This window comes from Castanea sativa, chromosome 4 (genome assembly GCF_040712315.1).
Source record: "Castanea sativa cultivar Marrone di Chiusa Pesio chromosome 4, ASM4071231v1".
In the NCBI taxonomy this organism is placed as follows: domain Eukaryota; kingdom Viridiplantae; phylum Streptophyta; class Magnoliopsida; order Fagales; family Fagaceae; genus Castanea; species Castanea sativa.
The window spans coordinates 43,067,425-43,090,294 of NC_134016.1; the positions used below are offsets into that span (position 1 = coordinate 43,067,425).

General features: G+C 36.4%; 1 protein-coding gene across 1 annotated transcript; it reads right to left on the reverse strand.

Annotated features, from left to right (window-relative positions):
* Nucleotides 1-9,809: 9,809 nt before the first annotated feature.
* Nucleotides 9,810-21,210, reverse strand: LOC142630503 (homeobox protein knotted-1-like 6). The gene is made up of 5 exons (XM_075804497.1): nucleotides 20,687-21,210; nucleotides 19,987-20,109; nucleotides 19,649-19,787; nucleotides 10,244-10,482; nucleotides 9,810-10,039 (listed from the first exon to the last, which is right to left on the reverse strand). Exons 1-5 carry the CDS (start codon nucleotides 21,032-21,034, stop codon nucleotides 9,881-9,883), a joined length of 1,008 nt encoding a protein of 335 aa, XP_075660612.1. The 5' UTR covers nucleotides 21,035-21,210; the 3' UTR covers nucleotides 9,810-9,880.
* Between the last annotated feature and the right edge of the window lie 1,660 nt (nucleotides 21,211-22,870).

The following is a 22,870-nucleotide window of genomic DNA, read 5'->3' on the forward strand; positions in this document are numbered from 1 at the left end:
AACACAACCCAACCCGTTAACCCCTAAAAACCGACCCAATCTGGTGGGTTCAATTGGATTTGGTTAGTTTTGACAAATTAGTGGATTAGCTGCACACCCCTAATTGAGATATTCAAAATTTGAATATTTTATTTCATAATTTCAGGGGATTTTATGAATTTGGAATCCATTATAATATTTAACATGCTACCTACCAATTATATTATAAAAATAGTTTTACATGATGTATCATTAATGTGAATTATATTAGCGTGAATACAAGAGTTAGCATGTCTCTTGAGTAGATCAATAAAAATAAAAGCCTTACAATAAATGCGCATGCTTGACATAATCGAATGGAAGCTACCCAAGCCGCCTCATAATAGGTCATACCATAAGAGGAGCAAAGAGAATGTCGCTCGCTATATGAATTACCAACTATGATGAGAAACAGCACCGGTGTTACACCACTCAAGCATTTTGAGTTAATATGTGAAACTTTAAAACTCATATTTCTTTCTTCCTTTTTCTTTTTTGATAATTCAATAATTATAGTAAAAAATAAAGGATGTGAAGTCTAGAAATGGATTTTAGGAGAGAGAGAGAGGTATATCAATCTAAGCAAACCAGCATAAATTTCTAGTCTACTTGCTTACTTCTCATTTTTTTTTTTCCGCTTTCTTTTGTGTTGGAGAAAGTTTTTCTTTTTTGGCACAATGACCTAATAATCCTATTATATATATAAAAAGTTATAAATGAAGTCCACATGAACTTAGCTTTATCAAAATTGAAATTGAAGCTAACTTGAAAGCTTCTCTAGGTGTGTTTTTAAAGCCAAAATTAGATTTTCCTTGCTGTAAGTATTGATAGTTGCTTTTGTAAATTTGTTTATATGTATGTATTTTTTTTTCATAAACTGTAAGTTGATTTAGACATGTTTAGGAAAAGAAAAAAAGAGGGGGGGGGGGGGGTGTGTGGGTCGGTGGACCAAAAATCATTCTCCCAAATGGAGAGCAAAAGTAGGGAAGAAAAGGTTTACTGCGTGAAATTTACTATTTTACCCCTTTTATCCACAATATTTTCTAAGCGTAAATGCACTTTTAGTCCCTATATTTTGGCCCTATTTCTATTTTGGTCCCTACATTTTCATTTTACCACTTTTAGTCCCTAATCCAATTAACGCGTGTTATTTTAGTCCCTACCGTCACCCAACTAACAGAAATTGCTGACGTGGCTAACGGAGGGATTAAAATATTAATTAAAATCCACCGTGGCTCCTGTCACCCATGCCACATGGATTTCTCGCCCCATTTATGTCACACGTGACCCCCACGTGACCCTCACTACAACAACATCAGTACCAAAAACCCAAAATTCCCTAAATTAGTACCAGAAACCCTAAACCACCATAGCAGACCAACAAACCACCATCGCAGAGGTACAAACCATCATCCATCATCGCAGACAAACCAACCTAGAAATATATATACCTAAACCCATTTTTCTTGGAATAGCAGAGAAGAGAAAAGTAGTGAGATCTCTATCTCTGTGAAACCAAACACACAGGTATTAGCTTTCTCTGTGTGTATGTCTTTATATATAGCTAGCTTTATATTATGCGTAGGGGCCACAATGTCCAATTTGTATATTCGTTGTTGGGTTTTGACTTTATTATGTTTGTTTCGTGACTTTTGACTGTTTGTTGGTCCTTGTCCGAGCATGTGTTTCTTTGTGGCTTCCAATGTGGTCCCTGTTTTCCTCTGTTGAAGATAATGGCTGATTCTATGTGTGATGTATACTGAATTAGTGGGCCAAAATGCTGAGTCATTATTAAAGTGATTTTATGATATATAATGTTAACATGTGTTTGTTTGTGGATTACTATACATGTGTCTATATTTTATGACATTGTTGTTTACTATGTTTCTGTTTGTGCTTTCCAAACAATGTTGGAGATAATGTGCATTACCATATTATATAATTCGAAACAGCTGAGGTGGATTGTGGAATGATGAGTGCTGATTTGGCAAATAATTAATGTGTGATATTTTGTTAACGAATGAGTGCTCTTTTGGAATGTAATCAATAGTATTTAAATGGTTTATATGTGTTTTGCATGCAGCATGAGTGAGCTATTTAGCTTGTCTGTGCATCATGGTGGGTATTTCACTGATAACCCTAGAAAATATGTGGGAGGTGTAGTGGATGTAGTAGATAATTGTGACCCTGATAGGTGGTCGAAGACAGAGATTGAAGGTATATGCAGGGAATTTGGATACACCTCTGTGAGTAGGCTTTGGTATAAAATGCCTGGTAATGATCTAGAGAAAGCTAATTTCCATTTGATAGTTGATGATGATGATGCCATGTTTATGACAGATTTAGTGATAGGTCATGAAGAAATTCATGTGTTTGTAGAGCACCCTGTGGATAATCCTATACTAGTAGATGAAGGTGAGCATATTGGGGCAGATGTGCAGCCATTAGCAGTGGAGCAAAACCTTTTACCTTATGGCAGTAATGATGATGGCAGTAATGATGATGACAGTCATGATGAAGGTAGTGAAGATGCTGACAATAGTAATTCTGGCAGTGAAGATGATGATGATGTTGTTGAGGTTGATGCTGCAGAAGTGTATTCTAGGAGAGCAAGTAAGGAACCTATGACTCAGGGCCAAAATGAGAACAAGGATGTAGCTGATAGCAGTGACAGTGGAGGAGGTGATGATGAAGGAAGTGGCCTAGAGGATGAAGATGTAGTGAATCCTGATGAGAGGGAGTTTGTGGAGGATAGTAGTGATAGTTGGGATGGTTCTGATGAGGATAATACTGAACCAGTACAAATGGGGGCTGGTGTAATGAACTCTGATTATGAGAGTGAGGAGTTGCACAGCCTTGAGGAATCATCATCTGATGATGATATTGGGGATGATAGTGATGATGGCTCTGAGAATGAACTGAAAACACCTATGGAAAAGGGAAGGGGACAAAAGAGGACCTTCCCAGTGTTTAAGCCAGTTGCTAAGGCTGAACATATCAGATTTGAGAAAGATATGTTGTTCACAACAGCTAAGCAATTCAAAGAAGCTATAACTGATTATGCAGTTCATGGTGGTTGGGGGATCAAATTTGCAAAAAATGATTTGCAGAGGGTAAGAGCAATTTGCCAGGAAAGTTGCAAGTTTGTGGCATATCTAACAAAGGTGCCAAGAGAGAAAAGCTACCAACTAAGAACACTGAATCTGGAACACACATGCACTAGGAGTTATAAGAATCCAAGGTGCACTTCTTCATACATTGGGAAGAAGTTGATGAAGAAGGTGAGAAGACAACCTAACATGAAACTAAAAGACATCCAAGATGTTGTACATGAGAAGTTCACAGTAAACATAACTGCAGGAAAAGCCAGCAGGGCTAGGGAGAAGGCAAGAGAGTATGTTGATGGGGCTCACACACAGCAGTACAATCAGCTTTGGGAGTATTGTGAGGAGTTGAGGAGGGCTAGCCCTGGCAGTACCATACTTATGAAGGTACATACCTTCAATGAAGGTGATTTGGCTGCTGAAATGGACTTGGTCTGTGGGGTTCCTTATTTTGAGAGGCTGTACATATGCCTAGAGGGTTGCAAGAGAGGGTTTATGGCTGGATGCAGGCCAATAATTGGTTTGGATGCCTGCCACTTGAAGACTAAGTCGTGCGCAATGACTCACAGCAGTTGCAAGAGACCCTAATGAAGAGTACTTCCCACTTGCATATGCTGTAGTGGAGGCTGAAACTAAAGACTCCTGGACTTGGTTCATAAATTTGCTACTTGCAGACATTGGTCAGAACAGAAGGTGGACATTTATATCGGACCGGCGAAGGTATGTATCTTTATTACCATATCTATATGCATTACCATATTGGATGTATAGAGTTACTAACACCTTAATTGTTGTTGTTGTACCGGCGGGGGTTGGTGCGGACCTTCATTGATAATTGGCCACAATATGAGCATAGAATCTGCAGACACCTCTACAATAATCTCGGGAAGAACCATCCTGGTATTCTCATCGAGACTTCTTTTGGAAAGCAGCCAAAGCTACTTATAAAGCTGAGTTTGATAGGCTGATGGATGAACTGAAGGGAATTGATGAGGATGCACACAATTGGTTGCTAGATCATTCAACCACCATATGGGCCAGACACATGTTCAGTGAGGATGGGTTGAGTGATACAGTACTGAACAACATGTGTGAGAGTTTTAACAGTAGGATTTTGAAGTTTAGATCCAAGCCTATAATTACTATGGTATGAATCTAAGCCTTTGAGTAACAGTTAGTCAGATACATTGTTTGATACATTGTTTGATTAACAGTTTGTGTGTGCTTGCAGCTGGAGTCTATCAGGTTATATCTTATGACCAGATTTCAAGAGAATAGACAAAAGATCATGAGAGTGGAATCAGAGATATGCCCTAAAGTGCTTAAGAGGTTGCATAGAGAAAAGACTGCAAGCAGCAAGTGGCTTGCTTGTTGGGCAGGTGATACACAGTTTGAGGTTAAAAATGGACTGCAAAGCTTCACTGTGGACTTGGCCAAAGGACATTGTAGTTGCAGGAAATGGGATACAACAGGCATACCATGTGCCCATGCAGTTTCTAGCATCTTCTTCAACAGGCAAGATGCTGAGCAGTATGTGCACAGTTGTTTTCATGTCTCCACATATAAGGCCTGTTATGAGCCAGTAATTGCACCTATCAATGGGCAGAATATGTGGAGGCCCAGTGGTGTCCAACCTGTTCAGCCTCCTATCAAAAGAAGGCCACCTGGCAGGCCCAAGAAGAAGAGAGCAAGGGAGCCTGGTGAACCAGCAGGTAGGAGAGCTGGTATCTCCAAACAGTGTAGGGCCTGTGGTAAAATAGGACACAATAAGAGAAGTTGCAAGGGTGAGATTCGAGGAAACTCTTCCCTACCAGGCACCACAAACAGAACCAGTGCAGCCAATAAGGTAACATTCTACCATATCTATCAAGTAAATGTGTGAGAGTTTTTACATATTTAATGTGGATTTCTTGTTTACAGACCAGCAGGAACAGAAACTCTTCCAAGAAAAATCAGCCAACAGGACAAGCTCAAGCTCAACCAATGTCAGCCACCCCATTTACACCACCTCAGCCATTTGTATCATCCCAATCCAGCATGCACAACTTCACTCCTGGTGCAGTGACTCAGCCATGGACAAGCTCTCCCAGTCCATTTCCATCATTCCAGTCCAGCATGCACAGCTTCACTCCTTGTGCATTTCCTCAGTCCAGGCCAAGTGCACCATACCAAACCAGCATGCACTTCTCATCCAGCCCAAGTGCAGCATACCAGTACACCATGCACAGCACTGCCACACCTTTTCCACCACCCCAATCCAGTCCAAGTGCACCATTCCAGACCAGCATGCACTTTTCATCCACCCCAAGTGCACCATTCCAGACCAGCATGCACTTCTCATCCACCCCAAGTGCAGCATACCAGTACACCATGCACAACTCTGCCACACCTTTTCCACCACCCCAATCTAGTCCAAGTGCACACCAGACCCCCACAGGATCATCCAATCCAGTTCAGGCCAACTCCAATCCAATTGCACCACCCAACTTAGGCAGCAGACCAACTCCAGGACTGAGGAGGAAAAGGATGGTCACATCAGAGACCCTAAATGCTTCCAAGAATGCATCTAGATACATGGGGGCTATCAAGAATGCTGGGAGTCAGTCATCAAGGCATGCTCCAAAGAAAAAATGAATAGGATGTTGTGTTTTATATCTTTTGATGAATGGCTTATGTTTTGTATTATTATAGCCAAGCCTTTATTTTGTATAATTGCTATTAGTTAAACAATGCCCTGCTGTTTGGGTTAAGATTGGCAGTTGAACAATGCACTTTTGTTTTGTAAACATACTTTTGCTTTTTTTAATGATAACTATGAAAATGTTTGGGTTAAGTTTGGCAGTATGTTAAGTTTGGCAGTATGTTGGAATATGTTATCTGTTCATACCAGTTTTATTTGTTGCATGCACTTGGCAGTATATTAAGTACTGCTTTATTGGAATATGTTATCTGTCAACAGACTATGTTACACACCAATACCAATCCTGCTATTTCCAATCCACACATCCATACATTGAATGAGAAAGGTATTCATTTATTTCTCAACAGAAAGAGTACAAAATAAGTAGCAGGTGTGTCATTGCTAATAACTAATCCTACCAAAACAGAACACACTGCCAACCCTCTACACATAAACACTGCAGCCCTACATGCACTACCAACCACAACAACCCTACCTAAGCAACCATAGAACTACAAATATCACCATTAACAATGCCACAACTACAACTAAAAACTTCTCTCTCTTCTTGCAGTGTGCAAGCTCAGCCTCAAGTTGGATGATCCTTTGCCTTTGCTGTGGGATAAGCACCTTACCACGTTCACATATCTCATCATCACGCCATTGGAAGAATCTACACTTTCGCCCCACCTGAAACACAGATAATGCTCAGAAAAATGAAAATCCATAAAACCATTGTAGTAACAAATTGAAACAACATACTGAAATTAACTAAAACCCACTCAAACAATTTACTGAAATTGACATACCCAGTAGTTTGGACAACCATAGAACCTTCTGCCAGGGTTCTCTGCTGTCCACGCCACAACTAGGACAGGTTTTTGATTACAGTAGCACATCATTTGTGCTCTCCTCCTCACGCTAGAACTTGTCGAAGAGCATGCTTCCATTGGGCTTCGAAGATTGTTTGTTTTGATCGCGGTTTGGGGAGATGAGGCTTACCTGTGTGGGTGGAGGTCCAAGCTCGATTTTTGATTTGGGAGTTTAGGGTTTCTGGTACTGATTTGGGGAATTTTGGGTTTTTGGTACTGATGTTGTTGTAGTGAGGGTCACGTGGGGGTCACGTGTGACATAAATGGGGCGGGAAATCCATGTGGCATGGGTGACAGGAGCCACGGTGGATTTTAATTAATATTTTAATCCCTCCGTTAGCCACGTCAGCAATTTCTGTTAGTTGGGTGACGGTAGGGACTAAAATAACACGCGTTAATTGGATTAGGGACTAAAAGTGGTAAAATGAAAATGTAGGGACCAAAATAGAAATAGGGCCAAAATATAGGGACTAAAAGTGCATTTACGCTTATTTTCTATCCTTATTTGATGTGATAAGAGCATGGCAATAAATATATTCAAATCAAAATTTTATTTTATTTTTCACTTTTCCATCTCCTCTATATATCACACGCAAGGAAAACTAAAACATTTTATATCATTTCATGCTTATTGCCTCCCAAAATTACATTAAGGTGGAGTGTCATCGTTATTAATACACTTGGCTTGAGTCAGATAAACTAGCTTATCCCTATAACCAAAGCCTTAGCCTAATAAACCAAGGCTCCATTTTTATTTCTGTGTCTTGTATAATGTTCTCTTTTAAGTGCAACGACCAAGCAGGGTGTTGGTCTATCTCTACTGTATTATGATTGTTATAGTGGCTAGTGCACACAACCTTACTTGGCAGGGAGAAAGAGGGCAATTAATTTTTGAACCCTTAGCACAGTACATACAAGAAACCATTATATCTTCTACTTGAGAATATCCCATGAACGACACAAACAGCAAAGCCAAACAATGGAGCTCAGGTCAGGCAGCTCAATGTTACACATTTTCTGGACGTGAGAGAGAGAGAGTAGGCTAGGGTTTTTCCTATGTGGGTGGCTGGCTAGAGGAGCTAGGCCACTCTTTTTCTGAACAACCTTTTCTATCTAGAATGAGATGCTAGCTTCAATAGCCTCTTGCAGTAAGCCTACAGATAGGTTTTTCTAATGGGCTGCCCACATGGATGTATATTGGGTCCAATGCTAACATCCTAGGCAGGCTATCCAAAGCATATCTTTCATTTTCTTCCACACGCTTGTTCAACACATACAAGGGTAAATGCTTTATGTGACCATGTTTAATTTGCAAGGCGCAGACACTACAACCAAACTCCATTGAAACCAACATAGTGTAACCCCGAACAAAACAACAAAGACCCATATATGATCGTATCATATTTAGTTTCCTTTGATCCCACATGAGCTTAACCAACTTAGAGCCAAGCTCAATAACCCACCTTGACAGTAATGTCCTCATAGTCATGTCCAAACTCCCTAGATTGACATGAATGCCAAAGAATAATCACAAAACCATGATGCGTTACTAATATCGTCTTCCCTTCACCTTAGCGCCATTCACCAAACTATGTCCTTCCGGGTGTAATCACTCATGGGCTCATGGCCATAGACAACAACCTAAATCAATAACTATTGTTCGTCTAGCTAGTATTCCAGTGTCATAACAACTACGTGGTATGATCAAATGCTATAATGGGCTTTTGAGCGAAAACTCTTTCATCCTCCTAAAAAATTGTTCAAAACAGTATGGACCATTTACGAGGACTAAAATAAGAAAAGTGGACGAATATATAGCTCCTACTTTGTAACCCCACCCAAAAAGGACTCAACGGGGTAAAGCAATCTTTTAGTTTAGATGATAATCCTAGGCAACGACAATGAGTTATGAAAAAGTAACCATTATGCCCGACTCTTTTGCGCCACAACAACATTCAATCACATAATTCTCCATAGAATCAACTCCCATTATTTTCTACAATTATTAAAAAAATAGTGCATGAAAAGTAGTTGATTATGATGGGGTTTACGTTTCTCAAAAATTATAACTATTTATTACTTATAATAGCAAAATTGAGCAACCAACGTAATTAACGGAGCTAGGGGTATGCCCCATGCACCATTAGGCAAGAGAGGGCTTCATCCATGCATGCACTCCTCATTCTCTTTCTCATCGTCTGGGGTTTCCAATTGAAACCCTAGCCGAGATCTCCTACTTCCAATCTTCATATCTCGCTGCTTCCACTTCCATTTTGCTTGTTTTTTGTGCAAACATGCATCATATTAAACATACTATATATATGATCTAGAATAACTCAAAACATAATGATTTGACAGATATTCAGAGTGCAAAATCCATACTTCAAATATGTAAACTAAGCATAAAAAGTTCCATCTCTTTTTACACTCATCCAAATTAGCCACACATTGATTGCTCCTACGGAACCCTATGGTAGAGGAGAGTCAATTAACATGGTGTCACTGAAAACCAATGGAGGAAAAAGATATTTGCATGGTACTTCTTTTTTCTTTTTTTTTTGCCGAATAGATATTTGCATGGTATTGCATCAAACTAAATTGGATTTTAAATATTTCCTAGCTATTTATCCAACACGCAAGGACGAACCATGCACATCCTTTTGCTTATCAATATGAGCGCATGCTATCATTCGTAGACCAAATGGTCCAAATCCCAAGGAGAGCACTTAATCCTGAACCTTAGAACAAGGAGAGCACTTAATCCTGAACCTTAAGGCCCAACACCGACACTGCCTAACGCACAACACTGGCTAAATAACTCAACCACCCCTGCCCAGTCTACAACCTTTCCTAGCCAAACAAGATCTTATTATTAACGTGTCTCATCATTTGATCCAAAGTACACAAGATTGTGCTTCTCATGGTAATGTAAAGTCAAAATTTAATGTGGAGTGTAGTGGTCACTACGTACGTTGGACATTAGATACAAGCCATTTGGGATGGCGTGACATGCAAGTCCCATTTGAATAGTAAGAAACAATCAAGATCTCTTTTGTCTAGCTAACTAGTTAGTGTAACACAAGCCTAGCAACCAAAACTAAGATTAGTGACAAAAATATACAAGAGAACTAAGTGGTTAAGCAATTCATAATGCATTAGACAAGCGTCGTGTCCGAGTTCCTCATACAAAATGATAGGATCCCACCTTAGTCATTCATGAAAATTGGTCCATAGAGACTATCCATAACAGCAAATTGCATGTTCTCTGATGGTTTCCAGTGACGCTTCCTTTGATTTATAAACCAGTTATTTATTTGTTTCTGATCTAGCCCCGTTAAATCAGCAAGGGAAACCTTGTCTGCTTCCTGAATGATAAAAACAGCGTAGTTAAAATATTGTCAAGGACGTTGGAATCATTCTGCTACTATAACCCCAAGCACCTCCTTATTTTTTTTGGCTCAAACTAACCCTAGCACTTGAAGTGCATTTGAAGTTCTAAGCATAAAACACTTTGCAACTGTTTCATCAGGATAAAGAAAATATGACTATTGCTTCCAAGAAATGCTTACCGTTGGGTATGGCCATTTGTAATGAACATTCCACCACTCGAGCAATGTCTGCCTTGCTTCTTTGGGTAGCTTGCCTTTCTTCTTCTTTTTCGAAAATTCATGCTTCAGGCTACTGATATAACCGCTATATTTCCGCAAGAGTTTGTCCTTCAGTTCACGATCCTCATTTGACCGCTGGCACTCCAGCCCCTCAGTCTCTCCACCACTGACATCTTCATCAGATGATCCATCTCCTTCATCTGGTAAGATACAAAAACCCACAAGTGAAATTTTGTTTGCAACTTGTCCATGCTCTACAGAAATGTGCTTTAACATCAAAACAAAATCATGGAGAAACCATCAAAAAAGAATCACACAAGTACAAATCAATTGGAATGTTAAATAAACATATGTCAACATTTAGCGTTACCGCTATAGCTCAACACACTCATGACTCAACTTTTTCTACAATAACAGTAATATTAACACTCACGGAGACAAAATCACGTTTATCAAATGAAGGAGGAATCCATTCATCAAAATTCTAAAGAACATTACCATTAAATTTTGAAGTTGAAAGAGGTGAATCTCTAAATCTAAATATACCTTAAAAATTCTCTTTTGGACAGTGTATACCTAGATGAATGGATTTTGCCAAAAACTCACAACCATACTACTACAGACAAAGGAAATTGAATACAGAAAATGTTACCGTCAAATATAGAGTAACAAACATTATGACTTAAAATTGGTTAATCAAACCAAAGAAAACATTGTTGAATAGATAAGTTATTCATATCATAAGGGCTTTTAAGACATTAGTCATCCTTGAATTTAATTATAGTTTAACAAATAAGAACATAAACAAATAAGAGGATGCCAGTATTTCCTATTTAGGTCATCATGAACATAGAACTTTGGCATGTGAATAAAATACAAACTAAACCAAAGCGTGATTCACGAGTATGTGTTTATTTCATCTAAAAACAACAAACCATCTAGAAAACAATCTAGACCTAAATATCCAATGGGCATAGCAAAAGATAATACACATATGTTAACAAAATCCACATAATAGTGAAAAACATGCACTCATTAGGTTAGTCCCATGTACTTGTGGTGCAAACAAACTCATCAAGAAAGAAAAAATAATTTGAGACCTAATTATAATACAAGTACAACAACCCTAGAGTTAGTCTAGGGCTAACTCCTTTATATAACCAACTTAGGGTTAATTGTAACGTACTGTTCATATAACAAAGATGTAACCACTTAAGGGGTTTTTGTTGTACACAGACTGTCAGGCAAACTATAAACTACATCAACCCCTACGTTTACCCTTATTCTCTTGCTTCCAATTTGTCTTGAAATAATGCAAAACAAAGTTTCAACTTTCAACCACAACTTTTTCCAAAAAAGAAAGCTTTCAACCACGACAGAAATTAACAAAATAATGTTTCTAGTTCTCAAAAATCAGAAGAGGGTGGGGGGAGGGGGGGGGGGGGGGGAGGCCTGATGGAGAGAGAAGTGGGTCACTATCACCACAGCAAAAGGTCACACAAGCTAATAATGGAGTCAACCTTACCGCCATTGTAATGGAGGCATGACTCCATGTTTTCATGGATGTGATGTAACACTAAGGCCAATGCTACAAGCAGATGGGACCAGACGGGACCCAATTAGTACTTTTTATTTTTTGTGTACACAGATAATGAGAGAAAAGAAGCGCACGAGAGAGAGAGAGAGATGACTGAACAGTGAGCAGAGACAAAGAAAGATTCGTAGGTTCGTTGTGTCGTATCGCAGTCGGTGTGTGAACTGAGAAATGGTGCCTTTGCCAAGGTACGGCCATCTTATCCAAAATTATTTAAGAAAAATATATAGTATATATATATATATAATAAAAAAAATTCCATATTATAGGCTTGCTTTTCAATTTCTGATGGGACTTACCCTTCAAGAAAAGAAATCTTATGTAGGCTTTTGCTTTCTACTTTTGTCCATTAACATTGGAAAAAGGAAAAGGGTTTTGGCCTATTTTAGTGAATAAATAAATGGGTTTGAACCTTTTACTTACCAGCTGAAGTTATCCCCAGAAAAAGAAGATCGAAAACCCAGATACCACAAAAAAGACACACAAAGACAAAGACACATTTATCAAGGTTTTTTTTCTTTTTCTTTTTTGATACGACAGGGTTTTTTTTTTCTATACATATAAAAATGCTAAAACTGCTACAGATTTTAGTACATATATGTGAATGGTGAATTTCAAAGTCTTAATAAATGTCAGAATTTATTCAGCAAAAATATAATAATAAATGTCAGAATTTTTTTTTTGTTAGTAAACACCAGTTTTTTTTTTTTTTTGAGAAAAGTAAACACATCAGTTTGTAAAATTTATCTCCTGGTTTATGTATTGCCTTTATGATATACACGAATCATCTATTTTTTTAAAAAAATTATAAGAAATTAAAAAAACTGTCAAATAAAGTAGATCACTTTTTCATTTTACTATAAAAAAATTTTAAAATGGTCCCTAAAAGTATATGTTAATAAAACCCTGGTCTAATTTCTTTCTAACTAAATCAGCTCAGAAAATGAAGAGACAGAGATTCATATATAAGTTATAAATAACCGAAACTGCACTACGAAAGTGTGTGACTTAACTTTAAGGCTTATTTACTGATACTGAGTAGGACTAGTCACTGGCCAACAATGTCAAAATTCCTAGGGAATAGTAGTAATACAGCTATAGAGTGTGACTAAGATTTTGAAAGCGCAGGTTGGAGCAGTGTGATTTCATTATATCAAAAGCTGACTCCACCGGGAACCACGGGGGAGTCCATGTTTGGTCTCGGACAACTTTTTTGCACAACACATGTTGGCCACTTTACCCTTCCATTATCCACCATATACCCAATAAGTACACAATCTCAGAAAAATAAAAGAATTATAAAGCTCAGCAAATTCAATGTGGTTTTGGTTCTAAAAGCCTCAGTTTTTCTACTTTATAGTGTACTTTCAATGAATAAACAACTAAACAAAAAAACTAATCCAAACACACTTGATTAGGACCTGATGAGGCAGCAAATACTTTATATTTTTTTTTTATTAAGCTTATATATTTTCTTCATTTGTTTATGTACAGTTTTTTAAAGCTTCATTTTCCCATGAACTACTCAACTTATTACTAAAATAAGATAAGTCAATAAAAATATTAAAATAAGCAATAAGCTATAGAAGAGTAAAGGGAAATGCAAGAAGAGTAATAACAAAAAATATAAAACTTCTTGTCAAAAGAACATTTCTAGCTAGGCAACAAATCATCAGTGTTTTTTACTAGATTGCTCTGATTAGCAGGGACAAAATCTACAAGTGCAAACAGTACTGTCAAAGAACACTTGCACCAAAACAATTTATCTAGTAATTTAGTTGTGCATGCAGCAGGAGGAATGAATAAAAACAGAAAGTAAAGGTTCATTTCCTTATGTATTTTAAATCGTAGTCTAAGATTTCATTCATGTTTCACTGCTCGTTTGAATGTTTGTGTTCTACTTCAACTGAGGACATCATTTATGTAAACAACAACACGGTTATTAGTTAGACTTTCAACATATGAAGCCCCTAAGTTCTTCCATTTCTGCACCAAACTAAAATTTTGAGATTCCAAACATATATAGCTGGCCAAATACAATATGCTAGTATGTGTGTGCTTGTATGTTTTCTGTTGGCATTTGATAGACGAGATATACTGAACAGAAAACATGAATTATCAATATCTGGAGTTTCTATAACAAATTGTCCACAACTGTCAAAAAACTTGAAAGCAATTTTATATGCCACAAACTAAAGCAACGATATACCTTCCCAAAGACTAGTTTATAGTAAGATAACACATGAAACTTTCCGATGTACAACCTCGTGCGTGCAGTCTACTGCTTTATTCTCAGAGTTAAAATATGAACAAACTACAGATTGTCAAGCTCAAATTTAAATAGTTCAGTGAGTAACTTTTAGGACCACAAATATTAAAGCACATTCTAAGGCCTGTAAGCTCTTTTAAAGGTTTGAATCTTCTAAGCAAAATTAGAGAGAGAGAGAGAGAGAGAGAGAGAGAGAGAGAGAGAGAGAATTTGCAACTTGCTTTGTTTTATAATAAATTCACTTAGTGCAAAGCCAGTAGTCATTAACCACATAGAAATATGAATAACCCTAATTAGCGTCATTATTATTTATTTTCCAAAAGAACAAACCAAAATTATTTCGTTAGATGACACACAAGTAACATTAACCCTAATTAGCATTATCTTCTGCATGCAAATCCATCTTCATCTATATCAAATTAACAGAGCAGTTTTTAGGCAATACACAAGTGGTAAGAAGACTCATTAAATTGCGTTTAGTACCAAGCAATACAACAGGAGGAACTTAACCTTGATTCTACTTTGGGATTATGACGTATCGAGTGCTAAGCTAAAAATTTCTCTTTAGCAAGCCAACTCAAACCATGATTTTTTTTCTCACTTTTTGCATGCTACTTGCTTTGCAATAGATAATAGTGCAAATAACAGCCTAAGAATGCAAAATGAAGTATTTTATAACCCAATAGGCATATAACAAAAAATGACCACCAAACTTGACAGATATATGCCAAACTTAACAAACATTTGGCATCTTTCACATATCTCTAATCAATTTTATATATTTACTACAGTACTAGGTAAGTTATAAAATAAATAAATAAAAAAGTACAAAAACTAATATCTATACTTTAAAAAGTAGCCTCAACTCTCTAGGACTAAAAGCACTAAGTCTCAACTTTCAAGTTTTCAACAATCTGCCTTTCAAAATAGAAAAGCAAACTATCTGCAAGAAATGCACCCTTATTTTGATGTGAAGTGTTGTTTAAATAATTTTTATAACTATGAGTCCTTGATTATATATTGTTGCAACAACAAAAATAGTTTTTTTCCTCCCCCCTACATAAAGACCCAAAAGCAATGTACTTCCTATTATAAGGAGTGGGTGGTTATTGCAATTATATGAATAAGTGTTCAATTTAAGTGATTGGTATATATAATTTAATAATCAAAGGTTTATGATTTCATTTAAACAAAACATGAGTAAATCTAGGCCTTTCTCCCACGCATTAATATAAACTAAAGGATCAAAATTTTAGGCTGGCCCTAGGCCCTCCACTGGCCTCTCATTGGCATTGCCATTGAACACTTCAGTTAGTACAAAATCATTTTTTCACAATACAAGAAAATAATTACTAGTTAGTTGCATTTAGTCATATACAAGAGTAAACAAACATGTAGAGAAAAAGAATAAATAAATAAATTAGAGGGATAGCGAGTATAGATAAGTGGCAGAAAAATACAGATTATTAGATAGAAGAACACAATTAACAACTACAGTTAATATAAGTCTAAGAACTTCAAAAAAAATAATTCCTGCAAGTTTGGAGAAATCTGACTATGATATCTAACATAAAGGTCTGAAATTATCTATGGCTTAATAACTCAAGAACTAAACAAACTGCCCAAAGTAGATTGCTTTCAGATAAATAATTGACATTCTGCATGAAATATAGGCGTGGATCTACAAACAAATCATGTGGTATAAAAATCTAGTTATAACCAAACAATCAGAGCATCACAAGTCTACTAAGTCAACACCTATTACCATGTGAAATACTTTTAAATAGTTTAGGAATTGGATGTACCCTGTGAAATGATGACACATATTGACTAAGATATTATGGTACCTTGCATGAGAGAATAATTACCGCAAGCTCAAATAAATTAGAAGAGTTATAAATAAGCGGATGACAATACTACTAATACAGGAAGCACAGGTCTTCAATATAGACAACAAATCAATATAATACAGCCAATGATTTCTAACCCAAATGTAAATCATTCATGGGAGATTGAATCGTGTGGCATATGTCACAAAGGATTTTTTATATATATATGGGTGAATTACACCACAATCACTTGAGGTGTATCAAAATGACATTTCCCCCAAACATTTATATAAATGACACTCTTTTCCCTAGAGGTTTTTCTAAATGTAACATTAAAGTCCATGCTTGCTCAAATTGTGATTTCCCTAACAAAATACTTATTTTTAAATAGATTCTTACCCAAACTATGGACAAAATGACACTCCCTTGAGGGTTGTGGATGAATGACCATTGAATACATACAAACCTCAAGGAAGAGTGACATTTAGTAAAACCTTAAGAGAGGTTGGTATACTTTACCCAAAATTATATTATTTCAAGAGGGGCATCGGCAATCACAAGTCATTCCACTCATAGACACTAGAGGCATGAATGAAAGAAACCTTGTTTATCCTCTAAGAACCGGTATGGTCACCATGACTCAGATTGGAACAACAACATCAATGTGGAAATGCAACAGATGGTTAAAAGGCCTCAAGAAAATGTGCACTTCCTAAATAACAAATACCATGTAATTGATGTGACATGTCAATCACATTTCTGCGTATAAGTACACATTGGGGTTGTGTAACAAACAATTATACAAAGCCGCTAAAATGCAATCTAAAGCAGTCTGCCTAATCCAAAACATCTGCAATTAATTCCTTCAAAATTTGAACTTTAAAAATTTGTACGCATGTCTGAACCAGCTTATTAATTAGTAACCGTCCACAAAGATGGCTCTTGCTCCCAAACAAAATCCATAACCTCCATGCCACCCAACTAGTAATAAAATATTGGATGAAAAAGAAGCTTTCCCTCATCCTGATGCTAAAAATAGCTTGAGTTGAGTTGGGACCATACTATGTGTGTAATCTCATAGCCTTGACCGAATAAAAAAAATTACTAAAGTGATCATTTTGGTGACAAAGTCCATCTGTCCCAAGTACAAAAGCCTATGGTTTCAACCATTATACAATTATACACAGCCATAAAAGTAGGATATCAACAGTGATCAAGCAAATAAAAAAAATAAAAAGTAAAAATAAAACATGGTAGGTCTTAAAGGAAGATGATATCAGTACTCCAACACAAGCAAATGTAATATTTTGGAAACCTAACTTGCTGTACTTCACTCTGCCACAATATCTTGTTCCAAATGCAATATTCTATTAGGAATCTATTTGTGCTAATGATGCACATGATTAAGAAGAAAGGGGTTTCCTTTCAGTTCAAGTTTTATTTTATACAATTGGAACTACCTGCTACCATTCAAAAATGAATTCTTTTAGTGGTCATGCAAAATATTTTTCACTATCTCTACCCTTTTGGATAGCAGAATAGGCGCAGTCCTTAGTTCTTCGTCAATGTTTAGTTATTTATTCTGACCCATGGTATCCATTCAACTCATGCCTCATTGAAACTTAAACTCTGGTTCCAAAACCAGACATCATTATCATTAAGACCATTGTCTGTGTCTAGCTAGAAACATGAATAATAACAAATCAATTAAAAGAGAAGCAACACATTTGCACCCACATTCAAAAAGGAGCAGCATCATTGCCATCACCAGAAGCATGTCTCCTAGATTTAGAGTTAGTAAAGCTACTTTCTCAACCTTGTCCTAAAACTCTTATAAGAATTGACAGAAATCTTTACAAGAGCCAGTTCAAGAATAAAGCTACAAATTTCTAATGTTCTTTTGTGAACTGAGAATGTGAAAGGTTAGATGCCATGAGGCCCACAACACACGACGTAACAAGTCTCCAGTATTGTCAATATTCCATTTTCATTAATTAAGATATAGAAATCTAACACCCACCTAAGCGTATTTCATTTCCAGCTTTGCTAAAATACAGCTAACCAACCATGCCTAGTATACTGATGAGACATTACAAATATCTATGACAACCAAGAGGATGCCCCCAATAAAATTTAGCAATAATATATATGGCATACTGAGATTTTCAAAGGGTTCTATAAATTAATATCTTGTTGTAAATAAGCTTAAAATATGTGCAAGATACAAAGATTTATGGCCTCCACAAACTTGTGTCACATAAATTGTTATCCCCAATGCAATAAACTTCAGGCTGCATGCTAATTAGGAGGTGGTTGCAGTCTATTGTTACAATATTAAATAATTGATCAAATTCCCCAATTCCAAACAACTTACACTTCTGTTACAATTGGTAATTTAACATGAACGGAGAAGGTCCTAATTTCGAACTCTATCTCCACTCTACCTCCCATTTAAAAAGTAAACAATTAAATTCATAATTTTTTAATAGCTTAAATCTTTGGGACTATAGTTAATTTATCACCCATGACATAAAATTTTAACTGAGAATTTAATTTTCTAAACAAAGTCCTATCAACAATACAACGACTACAATGTTCCCAAAAGCTCTCCTAGTCCTTGCTCATTCCAACCAAGTGACACCTCTCCCCCTTTTAATGTGAAGTAAGGTCTCTAACCAACTTTCATGGTTCGGAAATTTAAAAAACAATCTAAAAGTTACTGAACTCAGAAAAAGTAAAAAGTCTAGCTGCCTAGCTAGTCATCCTATGTAGGAGATTTTTGTTGGAGTCATTTACTTAACAAAGAAAAAAGGGGCAATTCTACACTTAAAATTAATATGAGAGAGAGAGAGAGAGGCAACAGAAATCTTTAAAAGATAAGGTACAAAACCTAATACTGATAACTATTATTAGCAGTTTTTAGTCCAAGAGAAACAACCAAAATAAGGAGGCAAGAAAGAAGCAACAAAGAACTGGAAAAAAAAAAAAAAAAAAAGAGATAAGAAAGAAAAAAACAGTATACAAAAGAAGAAAAGTTTCTATAGTACTATTACAAAGCCCTACACTGCACAAGCTATTTTCAAGATAATTATTGGTTATTAATTGGTAGAAGAAGTGGAAACATCTAAAATGGAGAAAATAAAAGAGAAAAAGTTTTCAATCATCCCAATTCCTAACCCTTAATATATAAAACATTCCCCCATGTTCAATTCTTACATACAGAAGTAAATACAGGTACCTTTATGAGAAAAAGGGTCTCAATCTCATCCATTTCTAGGGTTTTGGTTGTTGGTTTGTGCTATAGGTGTGTACCACTGCTATACATACAAAAATCTGAAACCTTTTTTTGCTCAGCACCTACGTGTTCAGAACCAATTGGGGAATTTGGCCCATGAAAGCTACCTAACTAGTGTGTGTATTTGTACTGTTCGCCATGTGAGTTTGCCCTATGCTAATGTGCACTAGGTTTTGTGTGCTAAAGTGCGCCTTATCTACCTCCTTTCTTGACCTGCATTTCCCTAATGTGTACATAAAATTTAATAAATCTCTCTGGGTATTTTATAACATAGAAAAAGATAAGTTAAAAATAAAATACCCACATAGCACAAAATTCGACAAAGTAGATAAAAAATTATTTTCATATATAAAACAAGCAGAGAGAGAAAGGGAGAGACCAGAAACACAGGTTCTGGAAGCACCATTATTGCAGAGAGTGTTGAGTTGGGTTTCAATGTTGTTCAAGAACGAAGTGGCTTCATCGAAAGGCCTTTTGAGATCCGATTTGTACTTGGACAATATATCACAGTAAGTTTCCTTCAGAAAGAAAAGAGACTAAAATCAAATTTAACCAACAACAGAAAAAAGAAAAAAAGAAAACCCATCTCACACACACAGATATCAAAGCTAAAATGGGAAAGCTTTATCTAGTTTTCTTTAGGGTTAGGCTCTATAAATTGCAAAAGATAACTGTATATGTGTGTGTGAGAGAGAGAGAGAGAGAGAGAGAGAGAACCATGAATTGGTCAAGCTCTGGATCAGAACCAAAGCGAGTAGAAACAGCAACTGTTCTCTTACAAAGGTCACTTTCTCTATGAATTTCATCCAAAACGTCAGCTATCTCCGGTGGTGCTCCGACCTGTAGAAAAAGAAAGCCCCCCAATACAATCAAATTTCAAAGAATATTGCACAGTACTATATCTCTCTCCGTACAGTTTCTTATTTGTACACAGTTCTCATATTTAGACTATATAAAGTTTAGCGAAGCCATTAAAAGCGATTCTTCTACTTCTCTTTCCTTTTTTTTTTTTTACATAATACGGCGGGAAATTCCGTAAGAACAAGCACAGACGTTTCAGCATAAATATGTACCCACTGTGCATATACATGTTACTACTTTTTAAGGCTTTTTTCTCAGATCTGAATAACGGGAATCCAAAGAGTCTGAGTTAAACTCTCCGTTTGGTTGATGAGAAAAGCCAAAGGTCAAGAAAAATCATTGGCCACACACAAAAAGCTTCATTACTACTACTACTACTACTACTACTACTACAGACTACAGTAGTACCACTACTAATACTATTATAGCGAAACTCTTTCTCTTCCATCAAGGGGTTCTAATAAAAACAACTTTTTTCGTACTTTCCTTTTCTTTTTTTTTCTCAGCAACCAAACGGAGAGTCTTTCTTTAAAGAAAAGCATTGAATTTTGATGACCTTTTGGCAATCGATGTAAGCTTGGAGGAGCTTAGGGTAGAGGGGATGGGAAGAGATTTTGGCTCTGATTGCACCAGAAGCCTCTTCATCCGAGCTAGTTCTTCCTCCTCCTCCTCCTCCTCTTTGAATCTCAGCCACCATTGAAGCAGCATCAGATACAGCAGAAGATGATGAACCGGACAACAAACGGTCAGGCCCAAAAACTTGCACCCGGTCAGCTAAACCGGCAACCGGAGTCTGAAAGGACTGGTAATTGTTAGTATAATTGTTGTTAACTAAATAATTATCCATTGAACCGTGCACCGAGTAGTCGGTGGTGTTGGAATGGAGGCCGTATAGTTCATCCATAATAGAGAGAGAGAGAGAGAGAGAGAGAGAGAGTCTGAGAAAGAGAAAGAGAGGGAGAGAGCAAAAATATCAGTAAGTAGTAAAGGAGTCGCAGAGAGAAGAGACTGAGTGAGTGTGAGAGAGTTGGGGAAGTGCAAAAATTTTAGCGTACAAACAAGGAGAGGTTGAAGCAGCTCGCCTCAGACCTCAGTTGCTTGCTTCTTTTTTTACAGTTCTCTGTCTATGTGGACCGATTGGGTCCCCCTCCACGCTCTTTTTGGGGGCGTGGGCTAGAGTCAAAGTGGGTTTTTATAGATTGTCAACAAAAAAAAATATTTTTTCCTAATAAAAAAAATTTCTTGAAGGGAGAGAGGAAGTGAGAAGGAAAGTCATAGTTCACCGAACAGAATGTATACGTACGTTTGGAAAGAGATTTTTAGTTATGTTTGTATTTTTTTAAAATATATATAAATAAAAAAATGTGTAAAAATATATGTAATATTATTCTTTAAACAACAGTAACAAATAGGCCCGTAAGCTGTGATAGTGTAATCTAAACAATTGGGGACCCGTTTTGGTAGGTGTATTTAAGTATTATTGTTTAGTTTTTAGTATTTTGAAAATACTTGTTTGAGTGTTATAAAAATACATGTTAGAAATGTTATTATTGTTTAAATATTGAAAACTCTTTGTTAAACACCCTAACCAAACAACCCTTAAAATGCATTTTTACTGCATGTTATTCTACCTAAAATTATGCCATTGGGTATTGGCTAGGGACATTAGTTTGAAGATCTTATGGTTGATGGGGACTTTAGTGAGCTCATCAAGGATGTTAATGCTTGTACCCTTATTTTGTCTACCATTGGTGTGTTGGGTGTTCTTTTTCACCACACAGGTAGTCATTGTAACAAGGACTCTCACTTGTTGTCAAGCATGTTAGGTAGATTGCCCATATACAAAGCATAGGTTGGTAAATCGTGAACAAATTTGAGCTTAAAAGACTATTTGATGTCCAAAACTTATGGCTAGAATAGTTCAAAAAGAGTTTCTAACTTCTCGACACTTAGCTTAACACATGTCAATTGAGCATGAATTAGCTTAACACATGTCAATTGAGCATGAATTGTTGATTTATAATTCAATAAAAGATTGATTGAAGGTCACTTAATCATCCAACCTCTAGTATTTTGTGCCCTACTTGCTAGAGTATATAAAAACTTGTAAGGGATAACCAAATAGAGTTTTTGGAGAGTTACTAAATATGCGCCTAGGGTTTCTATAGCCGAGTTCTCTCACACTATCAACCCCAAAAAAAAAAAAAAACTATCAAGACTAATGATTAAGGTGAAGTCGTTGCACATAAATCATAGAGATTACTATTGTGAGAATCTTCAAGAACATTTTTGAAGTTAGGATGTAGTATTAGTGTGTTTAAAGTTCACAATAGAATAGTCAAAGGTAGGGGTGTGCATGGGTCGGGTTGAGTCGAATTGAGGGAATTTTTTGACCCAACCCACCATGGTGGGTCAAAAAAAATTCGACCTAACCCAACCCATTACATGCATATGTCCAACCTAACCCACATAGGTCGAGTTGGGTTGGGTTGAACTCATGGGTTGGACTTTTTTTTATTATTAAATTGAACCCATATTTTTATATTAATTATATAATATATTTAAATATATATTAAATAAAGTAATAGGATTTTATATTATATATATTTGTAGGAATTAATGAAGTGCTCTACAGCTGGGTTTTAACTTAAAAAAATATTTATTAAATATATAATAAATTTTAAATATATATATTAAAATATGAGTAGGTTGGGTTGGGTTGGGTTTGGTGGGTTTGTAA